Below are 20,112 nucleotides of genomic sequence, written 5' to 3'. Positions count from 1 at the left end.
GTATCCCTGGTGAAGTGGTAATAACTTGTATTATTAATGGTTATCTGGTGAGTGAGTAGTTTGGACAGTGGAGGATTGCACCCTATACTGGTGGTGACTAGCATGTATGGCAATGACTTGGGATATTAAATCACAGAACAGAGATTACACATCAGCAATTATATATTTTTGCATGAATTGACGTTATATTTTATTTTTGTGAATTTATTTAAGGGCACATTTTACAGTGGTGCTTATGTGTTTTGCTAATATGATGATGTGATTTAATTTCATTAGCGCGGCTATCCACATTTACATTGGTTTGTTTGATATCTCACATTGTAGTGAAAACACTTTAGCTGGAACTGATAATACATAAACAACCACTGAGGCCACGTACACACGGTCGGTCAAAACCGATGGAAACGGACTAAAGGACCGTTTCATCGGTCCAAACCGATGGTGTGTGGGCCCCATCGGTCAGTTATCCTTCGGTCAAAAATGTTAGAACTTGCTTTAAAATTGAACCGATGGACGCCTAACCGATAGGTCAAAACGGACGGTTAGTATGCAAAAGCATCGGTTAAAAACCTGCGCATGCTCAGAATCAAGTCGACTCATACTCGAAAGCATTGAACTTCATTTTTCTCAGCACGTCGTTGTGTTTTACGTCACCGCGTTGGACTGTTCTCATCGGATGGACTGATCGTGTGTACGCTGCCTAACACAATTTTTGTATCACGGTGACACATTTCTTATATATATACTGTATGTTTTACAGCATTGTACATGTTTACTTAACAAAGAAATACTATCCCTTTCCTAATGCCGCATACACACGATTGGAAATGCCGACAAGAAAACCGTGGATTTTTTTTCCGACAGAATTTTGGCTTAAACTTGTGTTGCATACACACAATCACACTAAATTCCGACCGTCAAGAACGCAGGGACGTACAACACTACGACGAGCCGAGAAAAATTAAGTTCAATGATTCCGGGCATGCGTCGACTTGATCCTGGAATTGCATACAGACAATCGGAATTTCCAACAAGAACTTTTCCTGTTGGAAAATTTGAGCACCAGCTCTCAAATTTTTCTTGGCAGAAATTCCGACAGAAAAATTCCGTTGGAGCCTACACACGGTCGGAATTTCTGACCAATAACTCACATCGGACTTTTCTTGTCGGAATTTCCGATCGTGTGTACGTTGCATTACTCTAGTTTTGGCTGTGACATCTGATCTTTATCCAGCATAATAGTCCTGAATTTAATTAGCAGACAAACTAAATCTAAAAGCCATTGGAAAGTTTACATTTAAAAAAATAAAGCTAAAGCTCTCATCTGCTTACTTATTAACCATTGACAACACAGTTTAATAGTATAGTTTGCGAGCTTATTTTTTTTTATAACACCCAGTATTGTCTCACAAGTTCTAAAAAATGGCAAAACAGAGTGCACAAAAACACTTCAAAACCACAAGCACTAGGACAGTATGTGAGCCTTTGAATAGGCAGCAAACAGAAAAAGATAAAGCAGGTTTTACCTTTTAAAAAATGTGAGTGTATTATATGAAAGACACTAGCTACAAATATTAATCAGTGGCTGGGCATTATGTAAGCAGCTTGGTTAGGCTGCAGTAAAAGAAAGAAAGACAGGTTTTAGCTTGAAATAAACTCAAAAGACAATATCCACAAATATTGTAAAATGATAGGACAGTGTACCTCCATTTTTCTGTATTTTTTGGAATTATTGCAGTGGTTGGGTTGAACATAGCAGAGGCCGGGCACATCTGCAATTGCTGTGCTTTGCCAGCATAATCTGTCCCCTGCAATGAACTAAGCACCCAGTTGTATTTATTTATATTTATTTCATGATAGTCAGGGCACTGAAGTCATAGCTACAAGGGAAAACCTACAGCCATTGCGGCTGCTCATTGCAAGTCAGTCGGGTCACCCACACTCCCCCATGGGTCAGTCGGCCAGCTCCACTCTTACCCCATCAAGCAGGCAGCGATTCCCTCCAGGTGACGGGCGGCACCTTCTCGTGCGTCTCCTCACGGCGGCCATGTGTCTCCTTCCTCCTCTTCCTAGGTGGCCAATAGGTTCGCCTTTGCCTTTCAGGAAATCAGGTGACGGGTCTCAGGACCCGCTTCCTGATTGGCCAGAAGGAGAATCAGTGTGAAAATAGCGAATATTCATTGGCCATCACTGAGCCATTGGCTGCCTGCCTGCCTTTCCACAATGCAAGGACAGGCAGCAGCAAAAAAATGAAATTCTATGGCTAGGGGAAAGCACAGGCAGCAGAAAACATTAAACATAGGATCACGTGGCCACAGACTGCCTGCCCTCTCTCCAAATAAGGACCATAAAAGAAAAAACAAAAAGGGTGAATTCCTGCTTTATTTTAGATCTTCAACAGGGGAGGATTCGCTGCAATGGTAGCTAAACCAGAACCTCATCCCTACTGGTTATGTGATATGATGGGTCCTTAATAATCTGTCTTCCTTACTGCAGAGTGGGTTGATCCTTCTTCAGGTGCCCACACCACTGCCTGGGTGACATAGACACTTCCTATTGCCTGTCAAGCGGCAGGGTCCTCTTAGAGGATTGCACTTGCACAATGATGTCATGACAAGCAGACTGGTCAGCAAGGACACATACTGCAGCCAGTGAGGGACATGGACAGCAGACTAAAAAAATCTGATGATTGTATTAAATGCTTTGCTGAATGATGGGAACTTTGGGGGTGGGGAATTGATATGTATCCAGAAATTGGCTTTCAATTATAAAGTGCATATTGTGTTTAGATTAGCTGAAGCATGCTCAAAACAGATTTTAAAATGTGCCTTAAAGATGCTGATAATATAGTTTTGCCAATGTTTGTAAATATACCTACGCATAGTTACATATGATATTGTACCAATATACATATATATACCGCTATACCACTATATATATACTGACATTGGCATGTGTATCTGTCTTTTGCAGAGTCTCAATGCCTTGATTGTTCTTAAGATGAAGGTATGGAAGAGGACAGCTCCTGCTTTGATGCTCCTCTGTGCTGTGTTGTCTCTACTGGTCTGCACAGAAGTCTTCTTCCGGAGCTGGAAATTCAGTTCAGCCTCATCTCGGTCTGTAACAGGTTTGTCACCAAAAAGACAACGGAGATTCCCAAGAGCTACAGAACGCAAGCCACCAATGATTACCCAATGTAAGAGCAATATCTTCATTCTAATCCAATCAAGTGCTTTAATTTCAATATACAAATCATATATTTTCTTAAAACTTTTTATTTATTTAGGAATAATTCAAAATGTAGTGCTATAAATGAATATTAGAGACCATTCTTCCATTAAACCTTTTGGGGGATGGCGTGCTGATTCAGTACATTTTAGAGCACTGCATCCTCCTTCCGTATCAATGATTTGTGATAAACACAGTCACAACTTTGACAAATGAACATGGCATTCATTTAATGAATGGTGCACTTAGAACTTGGAAGTCAAATGCAAGTTTCCACCTGGCATTGAATGGAAAAAACAATTAACATAGATAGGACTTGGCAGGAACTCCAACTCTGACAGCAAATCTATTATCGTATTTACATTCAAATTAGGTGGTTTACTTCCATATACAAAAACCAGACTGAAATCTCAAACAAGGGCCAATCACCCATCACTTTTGCTTTGAAGATGAAAGATAGCCTGAAGAAGCAAAAGTGCTTTTGAATCACTTTGTTCAGAATCTATACTATAATATTTACAGTACATATTGGTTTAATGCTAGTGCAGTGAGACTGAACTTCTGTGTTTCAGAAATTTTGGTGACCCGGTGCTGCAGCACAAACGGTGTAAAAGTACACAAGTGTGCTTTTACATAAAACAGATTATAAAATGTATTAGCCATGTAGGTTAACCTAAGCAGACCTTTCCTCTTTTCACTAAAAATCATATCAGCATACATCTCTGCAGCACGTTTCTGTGGTGTCAGGAAAGCGATGTTGCGTGCATTCCTGACACACAAATGTGAACCCAGGATAAATGTCTCCAAGTTACATTGGTGGTCAGTGAAATCCTTTCATTTTCACTAGTGGCCAGTGTGAAGGTCCCCCTTACATTGGTGGTCAGTGTAAATCCCTCCTTACATTGGTGGTTACTGTAAATGCTCCTATTACATTAGTAGTCAGTGTAAATCCCCATTACATTAGTGGTCAGTGTAAATCCCCATTAAATGGGTGGCCATTGTAGAAACTCCTCTTTATATTGGTAATCAGTAAACAAATCCAAACTTGCATTTGTGGTCAGTTTCAAATTATCTCTTACATTGGTGGTCAAAGTAGAAGCCCCCTTTAAATTGGTGGGGAGTGTAAACCCCCCCTTACATTGGTGGTGAGTGTAGAAATCCCCCTTTATTGGCTGTTGATGTAAAATCAGGGGTGCCCAACCAGTGGACCGGGGGCCACATGTGGCCCGCAGAGCCTTCTGATGTGGCCCACGACCTCCTGCTCTGAGATGGAATAGAATAGAATACTGTTATGAAAGGTAAGTTTATTACTAAAACCACAGTGTATATATGGGCATATCTGTTCTGCAGTGGTTACTGGGCTGCTGTAATCGGCGCTTGGCACCGTAATGCGTTCCACGCTGGAACGCAGCACGGCAACCGCGCAATGACGTCATCGCCCGGCGCCGCGTGCGTTCCAGCCTGGAATCCAAAAGTGACGAATGCAATTAGCTCTGCATTCGGCACACATGCTGCTCTACTATAAACAGAACGGCGTGTATTATACACACCTTCTATTATTGTCAGCCGTAGCTCGGCCACGCTACAAAGACCAGTGCCATCGATCCCCACGCTGCACATCAACCCAGGCTGGAATTCTATGGCTATCTAGCCACTATCTTAACCACATCCAGGCTGCCTTTGCTGGGGACACCCTTAGGATATCTTCCACCCTGAGTCCCTATATTGCGGAATCCCATTGCTGCTAAACTACAACAACACAGATCCTCTACAAACGGATAAGTAGCCAATGTTTCAAATGTAGTGCATAAGAATCATCTGCTACATAAATTGCATTCAAATCAGCTGCTGTAATCATCTCTTGCTTACTCAGCATTTATATATTACTTGAGATTGTCTGTTGTGTTCTTGGCTGTTACTGTGGAGTATCTTAAATGACATACACTCTCAAATTACCTGAGCTATATTTGCCTCTCTTATGCAACTATCCGTTGCTTACGTTTCCCTCAACTACTATGTGCTTGACATAAGTTGTTACTTGTTTATGGGCCCATGCCCTAAGTTGCTGAACATGTTCGTTTTAACTTTTCTTTGCTAAGGGTTGAAGGTATTTCATACCTACTCCCTTAGTGGCCTAATGCACCTCCCTATGCTTAAGTGATATGATGTAGAGAACCCCCAACCTCCTGTTCTGTGTGGAGTGACCCCTGGGGTTCGGTACTGATAATCACTTGCATACAAGGGTGCATTGGAATCTTCATATATATTGTTTTCTTTTAACACTAGGGGTTGGTCGCATGTTCTAATACGTCCACCCCTAGTAGCTCAATGCATTATTTTATGTGAGAGAGAGATGATGTAGAGAACCCCCAAACTCCTGTTCTGATTGGAGTGACGCCTGGGGTCCAATACTGAATTCTCACATAGAGAAGTGCATTGAAATCCTTGCCAACCGCAGTTGTGGTTAACTCCCGTTCACCAGAACTGTTACAGCTGCTTTCAAACTGATCCGCAGGTGCACAGCAGTTTACCTTTGGGTCCATGTCCGCTCTTTATATGCAGAGCGGACACAGACATGCCATCCACCCGCTCCGCTCATTGTGGCCCGCGACCCGTTACCAGGTCGCTTAAGTGGCCCTCGTTCTTCAAAAGTTTGGGCACCCCTGGTGAAAATTCTCCTATTACATTTGTGTCCGTGTTGAAATCCCTCTTTATATTGGTGGGTGACGTAAAATTCCCTGTTACATGGTGGACAGTGCAAATTCCCCCTCACATTGGTGGTCAGTGTAAATCCCCCCTCATATTGGTGGTCATAGTAAATTTCCCATTACATTGGTGATCAGTTTAGAATCCCTCACTTTGTACTTGCCAAAGATTTCCAGCTTTTCTCTACATGATTCAGAATTTTCCCCAGTGTACTGCCTCCTAACTAATCCCATCCCCCACCACTGACACTGATTCCATCAAAGCCCCAGAATTGCTACTGATCAGTCCAGCCCCCCCCCCCCCGCCCCAGCATTGCCACTGATCCCAGGAGTCCTAGGATCCCTAGGAGTTTTCAGTCTGTTGATGGGTACCCTGGTGTGCAGGCAGTGAGGGGATGATGTGCTGTAACCTTTAGCAACCAATCAGTGAGCAGTAATAATGTGCACTAACCTCTAGCAACCAATTAGTGAGTGGTATGGATGTCCAGTAACCTCTAGCAACCAATCAGTGAGCAGTATTGATGTACAGTAATCTCTAACAACCAATCAACAAGCAGAAGTCATGTGCTGTAACCTATAGCAAATAATCAGTGAGCCATAATGTGCGCTGTAACCTCTAGCAGCCAGTCAGTGAGCAGTAATGATACACCGTAACCAATCGCAATCGCTGTTTGATCTGATTCAGGAAAACGATTTTGAGTCTATCTGCTATTTATTGTATGTCTTAGAGCAGGTGGAGAGCGAGATTGCATGGGGGGGGGGGGGGAGAAAATGTTTGCCCATGGTCCAATCAATATTTAAGATGGCCCTGAGAATCATTAAAAGAGTAGAAAGCCAAGCTTTTTTGACCATACTTCTCATGTTGGTCACAGAAGTGCACTTAGTTTTGGCCTCATGTGACCCAGAATCAAACGATAGTGGGCTATTGCCTGCTATTAGCTGATGAGGCAGAGCCACTTCCGACTCTGGAATAACAATACTGTTGGGATCCACCCAGCTGCCTGATTGACAGCTGTCTCCACCTTCCAATATACGGCTGAGTGCTGAAGTCAGCTGTGCTTGCTCTTTCCTTGGCACTTCAGTGAGCGCTGGAGGAGCTGAGTGGAAAGTGGTGACTGACATGCCCCTTTAACAATTGTCATATGTAGCATATTACCTAATGTAAGGTACAGTATTATTTGTAATGCAAATGTAAAATCTGCTTTCCTCAAACATTATTAGTGTACAAAGTGCCTTGTAATCATTGCTCCTGCCTGGAGCAGTTTCTGTGCCACCTTGATATGCAGCAAATCACAGAGCTACTGTACGCTTCCCATGGTCACCGACGTTGGAAAGATGATCAGAGGGTATTATGCTACAGTAGGCAAAGTTGGCACATTGTCTTGTAGTTCAGCCATGAATTTCTCATGGAGGGCTGATAATTGATTATTATTTTAATGCGGCAGTGTCACCAATGTCAGCCTATAGAAAGAAATTAGGTGCATCCTGTATTCTAAAAGATTTTGTTTTTCTGGCAGGATCACCAAGTATATTTCACTACTAACAGCAGTGCCACAAATAAATATCAGGGGAAAATGCGTATTTGTGGGTAAACACTGCTATATATACATTTTTGATTACATGTATGTAGCGCTACCCCTGAAAGAGCCGCTGATTTGTTGTTGGGATCGGCATATTAAGTTACCTTGGTGTGGTCTAGGGGTGTTGTTGGAGAACAAAGTAGTGAGCGAAGGTCCAGACAGTGAATGGAGGTTTTCCAATGCTTTATTTCCAGGCCAACACGGCCAACATCAACTTCAATGGGAAGAGAAAGGTTGATGAAGAGAGGGAGAAAACTTTGCAGTATCAGTCCTGGATATAGAAAGAGCAATCCTGCTCGCAGTAGTATCAAATTATTGTTCATCGCCACTCTAGCCAGAATGGGTGAAGTGCCCCCGGACAGACCCCTATCGTAAGCCTGGCAGCCGAGGTGTCACTTTAGATTACTGGGAGGAACAGGTCTCTCTCACAGACCTGGCTCTAGGGCCTCTGCCACAGGCCTATTATTTTAAGTGAACTGAATAGATGAATGGAGCGAATCCTCCCAGTAGATTTCAACAAAGGTCACCGGATGACAGCAAAATGTACCTGTCAGCATTCCCGGTCACCAGATCCCCGATTGGTTCGTTCAAGCCCTGTTGGACAACCTGCGTCCGGGTTCTCCTCAATCCGACCCCCCAATCGAACGGCACCCAGCCTGGGATCCTCTCAATAGAGCTGGGGATCCAGTAAGTCACTGGAGTCCCCTTTTACCTTCGAATGAGGTTCTGTGTAGCTTGCAATTTTGGCCAGGTGGGCCGCACTGGCGCCCTGAAAGTGGATGCCGCACCTGGAACCGGGACCCTGCGAAGATTTTAGAGCACATGACATCTGTCACAGATATACTCTCCCCCAGCATGCCCCGCAAGAAAAAAAACTCCTCTGATTGGCTGCTGGGGAAAACGTGCTCTGCCAGAACCCCTCTGGTGCCAACTGCTGGCCAGGGATGGCACCGCATCCCTGGAGTACAGGCTGACCCAGTGGACACTTCTGGAATGGCAGAAAGTCCCAATTTAGTACCGTATTTATCGGCGTATACCGTGCACTTTTTTGCCCTGAACGTCAGGGCAAAATCGTGGGTGCGTGATACACGCCGATACCCGCTTCCCGCGCCGAGTTTGAACTACTGTGCCGTTATACCGAGCGCAGTACACTCGGATACTCTCGCAGTCACAGGACGTGACCGCGAGCGGAGCCGAGCCTGCCCGACTATACACGAGTGTACTGCGCTCGATATATGCCGGCGCAGTAGTTCAAACTCAGCGCGGGAAGCGGGGATCGAGCGGGAAGGATGCCGCAGAAGGACGCCGGACCCGACGAGGAGGACACCACCGAAGCCGCAGACGGACGCCGGACCCGACGAGGCCGCCGATGGACGCTGCGCAAGACACCAAAACTGTAAGTACTAAAATCTTTTTTTTACAGGAATGTGGGTCCACTTTAGGGGTGCCCTTTACGCCGGAGCGTGCAATACCCCGATAAATACGGTAAATTGTGAATGGGAGCAAACTAACTCTCCCACTCCCCACTAACTTTAGCGTAGTGCCCATATTGAAAGCAAGGGGGCGCAACATGTACATTTTAATACATTTATAAAATAATAATCTTTGTGCTCATTGACTGAAGCACCAAAAGTTAAAACATACCGTCTGTGAAGGATATGTCAGTGTAAATCTCCCTGCTTGGTTAAATTGTGGGTTAGAGGTAAATGGATTCATGTGTTACAAGCTATTGACATGTTAATGACCCTTCCTCAGCCAGCTCCCTAGTTCAAATGGTAATTGATTTATTGTGTGTGGGAAGGAGACCGGCCTTACTGTTTACAATGATTAGATAAGTGGCTCATGTTAATTATTCTGATTGCTTCATTGTGGTCAGGCTGTTACAACTAGTATTTAACTCCACTGATGTCTTTATCTAAAGAAACGTGTCTGCAGGGTCGGCTCCGACTTGTCTCCTATAATCTGTATGGGAAACCCCACTGTGTGAGGGGGGCGTTCCTAACAGGCTGTAACCACATATAAGCTGAGTTTTTGTGTCAATAAACTGTCTTGTTCCAGCAGTAAGCTTGGCATGTGTGGCTTTCTGGGCGATTCCAGGGATATCCCTCCTCGTGGACTATTGGGGTGATTTTCGTTATGGGAAGAAGGGAACGTTGACGGGGATATCATACCGATACCGTCACAAATTGGTGGCAGCAGTGGGATCTTCCCTTCTACTCTCCTTTACACCCGGATTCCAAGCAGACACTGGGAACAGTGAATGGAAGGCTGCTACACCCTGCTTAAAAGAAATACACTGAAAGAACTACTGGAAGTTCGTGGAAGGATTGCTAGCAACAAAACCAAGCGCGTCATCATAGCAGAATTAATGGAGCTAGACCAGGAGAACGGGATTGCAGCAACGCCAGCAGTACAAGAGATGGAGACACCAGTGATTCAGGAGGAGTCACCAACCAACAAGCTAATGAGAGAGAAGCTAGCGTGGTTCGGCCCGAACCCAACGCCGGATGTGGTGCTGAAAGTGATGGACATGTTGGTAAACGCAGAGCTACAGAAGGCTAAAGAAATAAGAGACGCAGAGCTACAGGAGGCTAAAGAAATAAGAGACGCGGAGCTACAGAAGGCTAAAGAAATAAGGGACGCAGAACTACAGAAGGATAAACAAATAAGGGACGCAGAGCTACAGGAGGATAAACAAATAAGAGACGCAGAGCTACAGAAGGATAAACAAATAAGGGACGCAGAGCTACAGTTAAAACTGGCAGCAGTCCAACAAGCAGCCGCACCTTCTACGAACAGTGAGTACAGCACAGCAGACGCAAGAAAGATTCCGTTTAGCGCTTTTAAAGCTTTTGATGAAAAGGACTGTGAGATTGATAACTACCTGGCGGATTTTGAGCGACAATGTAACCTGCACCGAATAGCTAGAAGAGAGTGGGTTGCAATATTGTCAGGCAAACTGTCAGGCAAAGCTTCTGATGCTTTCCGGACCATGCCAGATCAGGATATCCATAGCTACGCCCGGGTTAAAGAAGCGCTCCTGGCTCGTTATGCAGTAACCCCAGAGTCCCACCGACAGAAGTTCAGGGACTCACGCAAAACCACGAAAGACTCTTACGCAGAATGGGCATGCCAGCTGTCCCTGTCGGCCTCTAACTGGGTTAACAGCAGCCAGGCCACCACCGCAGAGGACATTTTGCAACTAATGCTCCTGGAGCAATTTTACAATCACATCCAGACGGACGTCAAGGATTGGGTGAGAGATCGCAGGCCCATGACTCTACCAGAGGCTGCGAAGTTGGCAGATGAATATGCGGATACTCGCAAGACAAACCAGGTCACACCACGGGTACAACCCCCACAACCAACGGCGCCCTCACACCCACCAGCCGCTAGATACCAACCGCCTAACAGACCGATGACATATAGCCCTCGCTACCCACGCCAGGAGGACAACGAACAACGCTGCTTCCGGTGCAAACAGTTGGGTCACTTCAAGCAGAATTGCCCCATGAATGACAACACCAGGTCAAATTGGTCTCAACCTGGGTACCGCCCACCAGCAGCAGCCCATTGTGTAGACTCAGCTTGGGATCCCCAGGAGCTGGGTCAGGAAGAACCATTGGGCACCCCTTACGAAGCCCTCATGGTACAATCTGTTATTACGGACAACAGGGAACACCATTGTCAGCTGGTCATGGGCGACAGCCATGAGCCGGAGGGGCCTTGGAGGGAGCTGGGCAGAAAGAGGCACCGCCAGCTACCCTCCAAGAAGAAGAGGTCCTGGAAGTCATATAAACAGCGGACCTGGGAGGAGAAGAAGCGACTGGAGGAGAGGGAGTCGCAGCGGGCGTCCCAGATGCGGGCCGAGATGTTCGCCAAGGGCCCACCGGTGGCCCCTTACACCACCACCCAGTTCCTGATGATGAAGGACCACGTGGAGAGCCTGCAGGACATGAGCAAGCAGGAGCTGATCCGTGAGTACATAGAGCTGGAGGAGTGCATAAGCCGCATGGAGGAGGAGAACAACCACCTGAGGTCACAGCGGGCTGACCCCCCCAGGCTCCATGAACTGGAGATGGAGCTGGAGAAGCTCCAAGAGGAGAACCGGCGGCTGCGGAGGGAGCAGGGGGTGGCTGACCTCATGGGGCTCTGAGTCCCCTTCCCCCCCCCCGGACTCTGAGCACCAGTGCTACAGCATTCCAACAAATATAACTTTTTCTTTTTATGAATCTCCTGTGATTGTCACTTCAGAGCCATAACCTGCCCCCTCCCATAGCGGCACACCTAGACGGCGGCGCACAGACCCATTCGCTGTCTTCACACTGACTTCTGGTGACTTTGCAGATCGCACAAAGACTTGGGGACTGACCGGCGTGTGATCTGACGACCCGGTGGCATACCTGAGTCGGAAGCAGTTACCAATGGAGGTCAGTCACGCCAAACGGAGTTAACCTCGGACTAAAAGCTCTGAACCCGTCAACCCTACTGGACCAGGGAAGGTCCAACCGGGTTTGCCGGAGCAGGGAGAAAAAGGGGGGCCATTGTGAAGGATATGTCAGTGTAAATCTCCCTGCTTGGTTAAATTGTGGGTTAGAGGTAAATGGATTCATGTGTTACAAGCTATTGACATGTTAATGACCCTTCCTCAGCCAGCTCCCTAGTTCAAATGGTAATTGATGTATTGTGTGTGGGAAGGAGACCGGCCTTACTGTTTACAATGATTAGATAAGTGGCTCATGTTAATTATTCTGATTGCTTCATTGTGGTCAGGCTGTTACAACTAGTATTTAACTCCACTGATGTCTTTATCTAAAGAAACGTGTCTGCAGGGTCGGCTCCGACTTGTCTCCTATAATCTGTATGGAAAACCCCACTGTGTGAGGGGGGCGTTCCTAACAGGCTGTAACCACATATAAGCTGAGTTTTTGTGTCAATAAACTGTGTTGTTCCAGCAGTAAGCTTGGCATGTGTGGCTTTCTGGGCGATTCCAGGGATATCCCTCCTCGTGGACTATTGGGGTGATTTTCGTTATGGGAAGAAGGGAACGTTGACGGGGATATCATACCGATACCGTCACACCGTCTGTAAAATTATTACCCAATGTGCAGCGCTAAACTCCACACAAAACCTGTGTCAACACTCTAAACAACAACCTGTAGCAGTCCTGTCTGCACTGAATGTGTACAGCGCTGGCTGGTGGCTGGGACGGGGATCGTGGAGGCTCTGTGTTGTGATGTTGTCATCACTTCCAGGATTCAGGCTGGCGGGCGGTGCTTCGCGATCGGGACATGCGTGTCCCTTCTTTAGGCTTGATCAAGCCTAAAGAAGGGACATGCATGTCCCGATTGCAAAGCCTCCACGATCCCTGTCCCAGCCGCTGGCCAGCGCTGTACACATTCAGTGTAGACGGGACTGCTACAGGACTCAGATCTCCACCAGCAGCTCGTGATGTACACACTTCACCAGGACTAATGCGATTGAAACACATTTAACCCTTGACATGCCCCATTATCTTTACTCAAATGTGAGTGTTTTTAATCCTTTTATATTAAAGATGTTTTAAATATGCTGCACTTAGAGGGCGCGTTCTCTTTCTTCTTGGTTGTTCTCAGAGCCTCTTCTAGCTTTTCGGACTGGCAGCCATCTACTAACTCAGCAACTTTCCTGTATACCTCCTTACATGGACTATATACCATATATGGACTTATATAGATATTAACCCCTTCCCTGCCCATCCACTTTCCACTTTCCATTTATATATTTTATTGTTCTATTTAGACAGCTATATCCAGAGTGCGCCATATCAACCCACAGTTTTTAGAAAAGAAGTGATAACTCTCCTTCCCAAAATTGAAATGAAATCCCAATGTGCACATTTAATTCTCCAACACATCAGAGAGGTTAAAGATGGACCTTAATTTAGGACCTTTAAATTATAAAAATGGCTGTTCCCTTTAATGCCATGATCAGCTGGACACCTGGCACACTGGTTCTTCTTATATTTATTTCAGTACACATATGTAAAATATGGGATCCATTAAAACTGCTTAATTTATGTATAACTATTGAAAACCTACTTAATAAATAAATGTATCTAAATTAATAAATCCTTTCACCCTTACAATAAATACAATTAAAGGGGTTGTAAAGGTTCATGTTTTTTCACCTTAATGCATCCTATTCATTAAGGTGAAAAAACATCTGATGATTGCCGCCCCCCCCCCCCCCCCCCTTCGTTTTACTTACCTGAGCCCTGGAAAATCCCGCGTTGTGAACTCGCTCTTCCTTTGCTTGGTTTTCTCGGCTCTTCATTGGATAGATTGATAGCAGCGCAGCCATCGGCTTGCGCTGCTGTCAATCAACTTCAATGACGCAAGGGCCCGGGGGCGGAGCCAAGTCCTGTAGTCGGCGGCTATGGACACCAAATACAGGACTCCGGACCGTGCCTGCAAGGTAACCCCCTTGGGAGAGCGCTTCCCAGAGGGGGTTATCAGAAGCAGGGAGAAGCCAAGACAGCCACCGAGGAACCCTAGAAGATGAGGATTGGGGCCACTCTGTGCAAAAAGAGCTGCACACACATTATATATATATATATATATATATATATATATATATATATATATATATATATATTATATATATTAGCAATTTCATTTCATTCATTGTAATGGTGATTGGATTTATTTTTTTAAACACTAAAAACAAATACATTTTTTAGTATATTTTGTATCTCCCCCATGTTGCACATATATATATATATATACATATATATATATATATACATATATATATATATATATATATATATATATATATATATATATAAACAAGTGGGTGACTAAAGCGCTAGCCAACAGTGAAAATTAAAAGTGACCAGTGAAAAACAAAATGCTGCTCAAATCTAAAATGTGCTAACAACAAATAAAGGTCTGAATAAAGAATGATGAGCGCAAACTAAAAATCTAAAAGTGAATATAAAGACAGTCCATAGGGGACTGATAGCAATCAATAAAGATATGCAGTGAATTCAAAATTAGTGAAATAACCCAAAACTGATAATAAATCCAAAAATAAAAGTCCAAATATATAAATCAAAGTTTGGATAAATCAATCTGGTGTGCCAGTGATAAACAAAACTTCTGCACTTCGGGCATCAATGTGGACAATCTTGATAACTCTTTGCTTAGCCTGGGCTCACAGAGCACTTACCTCCAGACACTAGGTCATGCGTATCAACGAAATCCTCCCAAAACTGGAACAGAATCCAAACAGTGGGTAACTCGTGTTGCACGGAATCTTCCCAGTGCTGAGATAGAGTCGAGGGGCGTTTTCTGTATCCAATACCAGTATCGGTCCAGGCGCAGCGAAGTCGACTCCACAGGATAGCCACAAGGTGTATCAAGAGCAAATGTAGACATAAAAAGCTATGCAATGAAGTATGCAAGCACTTAAAATTTAATAAAGGTAAAAATGTGCTTACATTGAAAAAACGAATAAAACGCCAAACAGCGGCACTTCCGGTGGACGGTCAGGGTGTCACGTCACTTCCGGTCACGTCTAACCTTATGCATTACGTCACGACACGTGACTTCATCAGTCACTCAGTAACCTCTGATGAAGTCACGTGTCGTGACGTAATGCATAAGGTTAGACGTGACCGGAAGTGACGTGACACCCTGACCGTCCACCGGAAGTGCCGCTGTTTGGCGTTTTATTCGTTTTTTCAATGTAAGCACATTTTTACCTTTATTAAATTTTAAGTGCTTGCATACTTCACCATGAGAGCTTTTTATTTCTACATTTGCTCTTGATACACCTTGTGGCTATCCTGTGGAGTCGACTTCGCTGCGCCTGGACCGATACTGGTATTGGATACAGAGAACGCCCCTCGACTCTATCTCAGCACTGGGAAGATTCTGTGCAACACGAGTTACCCACTGTTTGGATTCTGTTCCAGTTTTGGGAGGATTTCGTTGATACGCATGACCTAGTGTCTGGAGGTAAGCGCTCTGTGAGCCCAGGCTAAGCAAAGAGTTATCAAGATTGTCCACATTGATGCCCGAAGTGCAGAAGTTTTGTTTATCACTGGCACACCAGATTGATTTATCCAAACTTTGATTTATATATTTGGACTTTTATTTTTGGATTTATTATCAGTTTTGGGTTATTTCACTAATTTTGAATTCACTGCATATCTTTATTGATTGCTATCAGTCCCCTATGGACTGTCTTTATATTCACTTTTAGATTTTTAGTTTGCGCTCATCATTCTTTATTCATATATATATATATATATATATATATATATATATATATATATATATATATATATATATATATATATATATAAAACACTCCTAACTGGGCTGGAAACAAGGTTGGCTCGCCACTCTGGGAGCTCTGGTCTGTTCCATCGATCCAGGACATCATCCATCCAGGGTCTTCTGCTGAGGATTATTGGGTCCCAACGATCAAGTTTGTGGTTCTAACTGCACAGAGTCTCCAACCAAGTTGAGCTGATCCACTTTGAGATTTCCCATGCCTACATGATCTGCTGTCGCTGACAGGTAGATCCATTGGTTCTGGTAAGCGCAATTCAACTATTCATTTAGTTGGAAGGAATATTGTTTCCCATGATGATCTACGTGGCTGTGCGTTTAATAGGAAAGACCATAAAATGACTGTTGCTCACAAATCAACCCCAAGCTAAAATATGTATTTAAAAAGTAGGCAAAATACAACAAAAAAATCCAGCTGAGGGGTTACATGCTAAAGGAAAAGCAATCTCTTGTTGCTTTACAATATTTAATCCTTAAAGGGACTATTGCGTTCAATAAAAGAAGAAAGATGTTATCTCATCACTATAATACACAGAACTCAAGCACAGTTCGCTAAATTATAGGGATGCACCGATATATCGGCGGCCGAAAATAGCATTTTTAGGTCCCTGCCGAAACACAGTAAAATTGCGATAATGAAGCCGTGGGCGGTACCATTTAGTTTACAAGGGGGCGCAGTTCTTATGCAAACGCAGACCCCCAGACACACACGCTGGCCGCCAGACCTGTACATAGCGCGTGCAGCGGCAGTGGCAATGAACAAATTGTGTGCCGACTGCCGATCGCGCTCCACTGAGTCCTCCTAGCTCCTATTTCCTGATTTTTGGACTCCCCCTATGGGGGAGTCTCTTGGTTTAGTCCAGCGGTGTGAGCGGCGTGACGTCACGGCCGGAGGCGAGGGAGGACTCGGAGCGCTGGGCATGGAGCTGTGTCGGAGCCTGTGACACAGTTAGACTAATCACACTGCCTGCCTAGGAGGAACCTAGCAAATGAACTCTGCTAAAAAAAGTAAGCACTAACAGCACAGAACCTATAAGAAATGAAGTTTGAACTTTATTCATGTTAAATGGCTGGATTCAGGGGCGGGGAGGGGGGTTAATAGTTAACTAACTGAGGTGACCAGCACTTTCTTAAAATGTATCTGCCATTTTTTCACAGTGGCACAGTGAGGCTGTAATTGATATTTTTTGGTAGTCAGATAAGGTAAGCATGGCTCAATAACACACACACTTTTTTTTTTAAACATTTGTGTGTTATTGAGCCATGCTTGCCTTATCTGACTACCAAAAAAAACCATTAATTGCAGCCTCACTGTGCCATCACATACAGCCACGGTGCCATCACAGGTTGCCACTGTGCCCATCAAACGCAGCCACTGTGCCCATCAAATGCAGCCACTGTGCCCATCAAACGCAGCCACTGTGCCATCACATGCAGACACTGTGCCATCACACGTCGCCACTGTGCCCATCAAACGCAGCCACTGTGCCCATCAAACGCAGCCACTGTGCCATCACATGCAGCCACTGTGCCAACACACGTCGCCACTGTGCCCATCAAACGCAGCCACTGTGCCATCAAACGCAGCCACTGTAACCATCAATTATTATTGCCACAACGATTGCCGCCAAAAAATTTAAATAGGGGGAAAACAAAGAAAAGTCATTTTCGTTTTCTGTTTCGGACTGAATTTTTTTTTTTTTTTTTCGGTTTCGTTTCTGAAATTTCCATTTCGGTGCATCCCTTCTAAATGATCTAATCCACTAAACCACACAAATCTCTCTCTATTGAACACTCTCCCCTACCTTTCACTATCATCAACTCCAACACACTGTGGTTGATTTGCTAAAACTGAGAGTGAAAAATCTGGTGCAGCTGTGCATGGTAGCCAATCAGCTTCTAACTTCAGCTTGTTCAATTAAGCTTTGACAATAAAAACTGGAAGCTGATTGGTTTTTATGCAGAGGTGTACCAGATTTTGCACTCTCAAGGTTCAGTAAATGATCCCAACTAAGACTACTAGGTTGATTTACTAAGAACAAACAGAATGTTTACTTTGCAAGGGAAAATGCACTATACAAGGGAATTTTCCCCAGAGCTTAGTTAGTGAATGTTTGTAAAATTTCACTTTACAAGCACTACCCAATCATGTGCAAGGAAAATTTAAAACACAGCATTTTTTGAATGATTAGATGATGGAAGTCAGCATAGCTTCACCCCATTCACTAGGATCTGGGGAAAAATCCCTTGCAAAGTGCAACTTCTCTTGTAAAGTGAACAGCCTAATTGTTTTTTTTTTTAATCTACCCTAATAGCTACTTTCAGCCTCCCATTCCCTTCCATCATAGTGGGGTTATTCACATCCAAGAATGTGTTTGATGCTGTGTAGATGTTGGCCAGGGTAAAATGTGTGCAGGTCAATATTATTGTATTGATTGAATATTTTTGTTAAGCGTTAAATCACATAAGTATCAAAACGCTACCCGGCGACGGGACCAAGTGCCATTCGCCGTACATACAATAACAACAGTAAAATCACATACATCAAAGCTGTTAAAACAGAAAAACATTAAAACATTAAAAAGCAATAGCATAAATCAGTCTCTATCCTTCACACAGTTGCATGGAGCTGTTACACATGAGAAACTTCTGTCACCACTGTGAAGCACTTCAAATCTTCAGTAAGAGCCCACCACCATAATCTCAAGCCGCTTACCAGATACACTGAAAGATAGAGCAGTCGACTATGACCTAGCCGCGGCCTTTGGGGAGACAGCCTACTCCCTGGATATGAACCAATCACTTGTTCCCACAGATGTATCAGCATACCACCATACGAACATGTATATAAAGATATCGGGACATAGTGTAATTCCGCCAGGGAAGGTTTATTAAAACCACATAAAGTATATAAAAAGGGTATTCACATATTGAAAGTACAAAACGAGCGTTAAAATTGTTTGTTGCCGGCCGGCGAACAGATGGAGCGAAGCCCTTCCTCCAGAACGCGATGACGTCACCGCACGTCCTCCCAGACGCGTTTCGTCATTGGACGTTGTCAATGGGATAGGGCGTGACGGTGACTCATCCCTCTTAAATGCAAGATGCCGTGGACGCCATTTTAGTCAAGGGCAAAAAGCCAGTACCTGACCCGGTGTACTATCCAGAGCATTCGGATTGATGATAGCAAGAAAAAAACTTGCTGCGAGACCCATCGCTCTTAATGTGTGGCGGACAGACACTGCCGCACACACATAGTAAGTGGGTCAATCAAAACATATCAGTGTTAATTACAAAACAAAAAAGGTTTAGGAAACCAGTATAGTAATCCAACCAGGAAGTAAATCACTATTACAGGCATTATCCTATTGGATTCCTCTGGAGTGACATCTAGTGGTTAACAACAAAAATGTCAACAAAAATTCAAATTAAATTAAGTAAATATGGTTGAGGGCCTACTACATATTAATAGCTGTTAATTCAAGAGGCCTTACGGAATAAGGATCATCAACCAAGCCGTTGCCATATTTAACCCCTTCTTCTTTTCTACTATTTTTGCTAGTGCTCCGGTACCTAAAGCTGCTGCCTCCCATTATTGTTTTGAGTTGATGTGATTCTGGCTATCACCAACTACCAATTTTCTTTGACAAGCGCAATTTTTTTTGTTTTATAATAGCATAAATCAGATAAAAATAGAAAAAACAGTAAAAGAGCCCCGAGAAGAAAGAACCCCTGTCACCCCGTCAGTTTCCCTGTCGCACAGCCATCTACCCAGCCTCAGTCTACAGAAGGGTTTTCAGTCCCTTCCAGAACTGGAGCAGGTTTGAGGTCTGCCTGAGAGCCAACGGCAGGAGGTTCCACTCTCTAGGTCCCAACCTCGAGAATGCTCTGCCCCCCCACTTTTTTAATCGAAACTTTTGGGCCTCCAGGCGGAATTGAGTGGCCGCTCTCAATGAACTGCCAGTGAGATGTCTTGTCAATTTCGACTGGAGGTAAGTAGGACCAAATTTATTGAACGCCTTAAAAACTAAGATTAAAACCTTGAATCTAAAACGCTGCCCCACAGGCAGCCAATGAAGGGCTGCCTGGTGCCCAGAGGTCGGGCAGTGGCCTCTCAGATTGAGGGCTAACCTGGTAGTGAGGTAAACCAGCCAGCAGCCCGTTACATCAGTCCAGATGCGGAAATAGAGAACTTGCTCTCTTTTTGGCTCGTCGAGTTTCTCGACAGTTTCCTTGACGAAAATGTACACACGTCCG

The 20,112-nt window shown here is 44.4% G+C and overlaps 1 protein-coding gene across 1 annotated transcript in view; it reads left to right on the top strand.

The window, feature by feature from the left end:
• Positions 1 to 20,112, top strand: part of NRTN (neurturin) — a 231,446-nt gene that overhangs the window by 197,062 nt on the left and 14,272 nt on the right. The window contains exon 2 of the mRNA XM_040327416.1: positions 2,974 to 3,196. Within this exon, the coding sequence (XP_040183350.1) occupies positions 3,001 to 3,196 (196 nt within the window). The 5' untranslated portion in view covers positions 2,974 to 3,000. The remainder of the gene's footprint in view (positions 1 to 2,973; positions 3,197 to 20,112) is intronic.

Source organism: Rana temporaria, chromosome 1 (genome assembly GCF_905171775.1).
Source record: "Rana temporaria chromosome 1, aRanTem1.1, whole genome shotgun sequence".
NCBI classification, from domain to species: Eukaryota; Metazoa; Chordata; class Amphibia; order Anura; family Ranidae; genus Rana; species Rana temporaria.
Note: the sequence above shows the minus strand (reverse complement) of the source record. Positions and strands in the feature narration are given on the sequence as shown.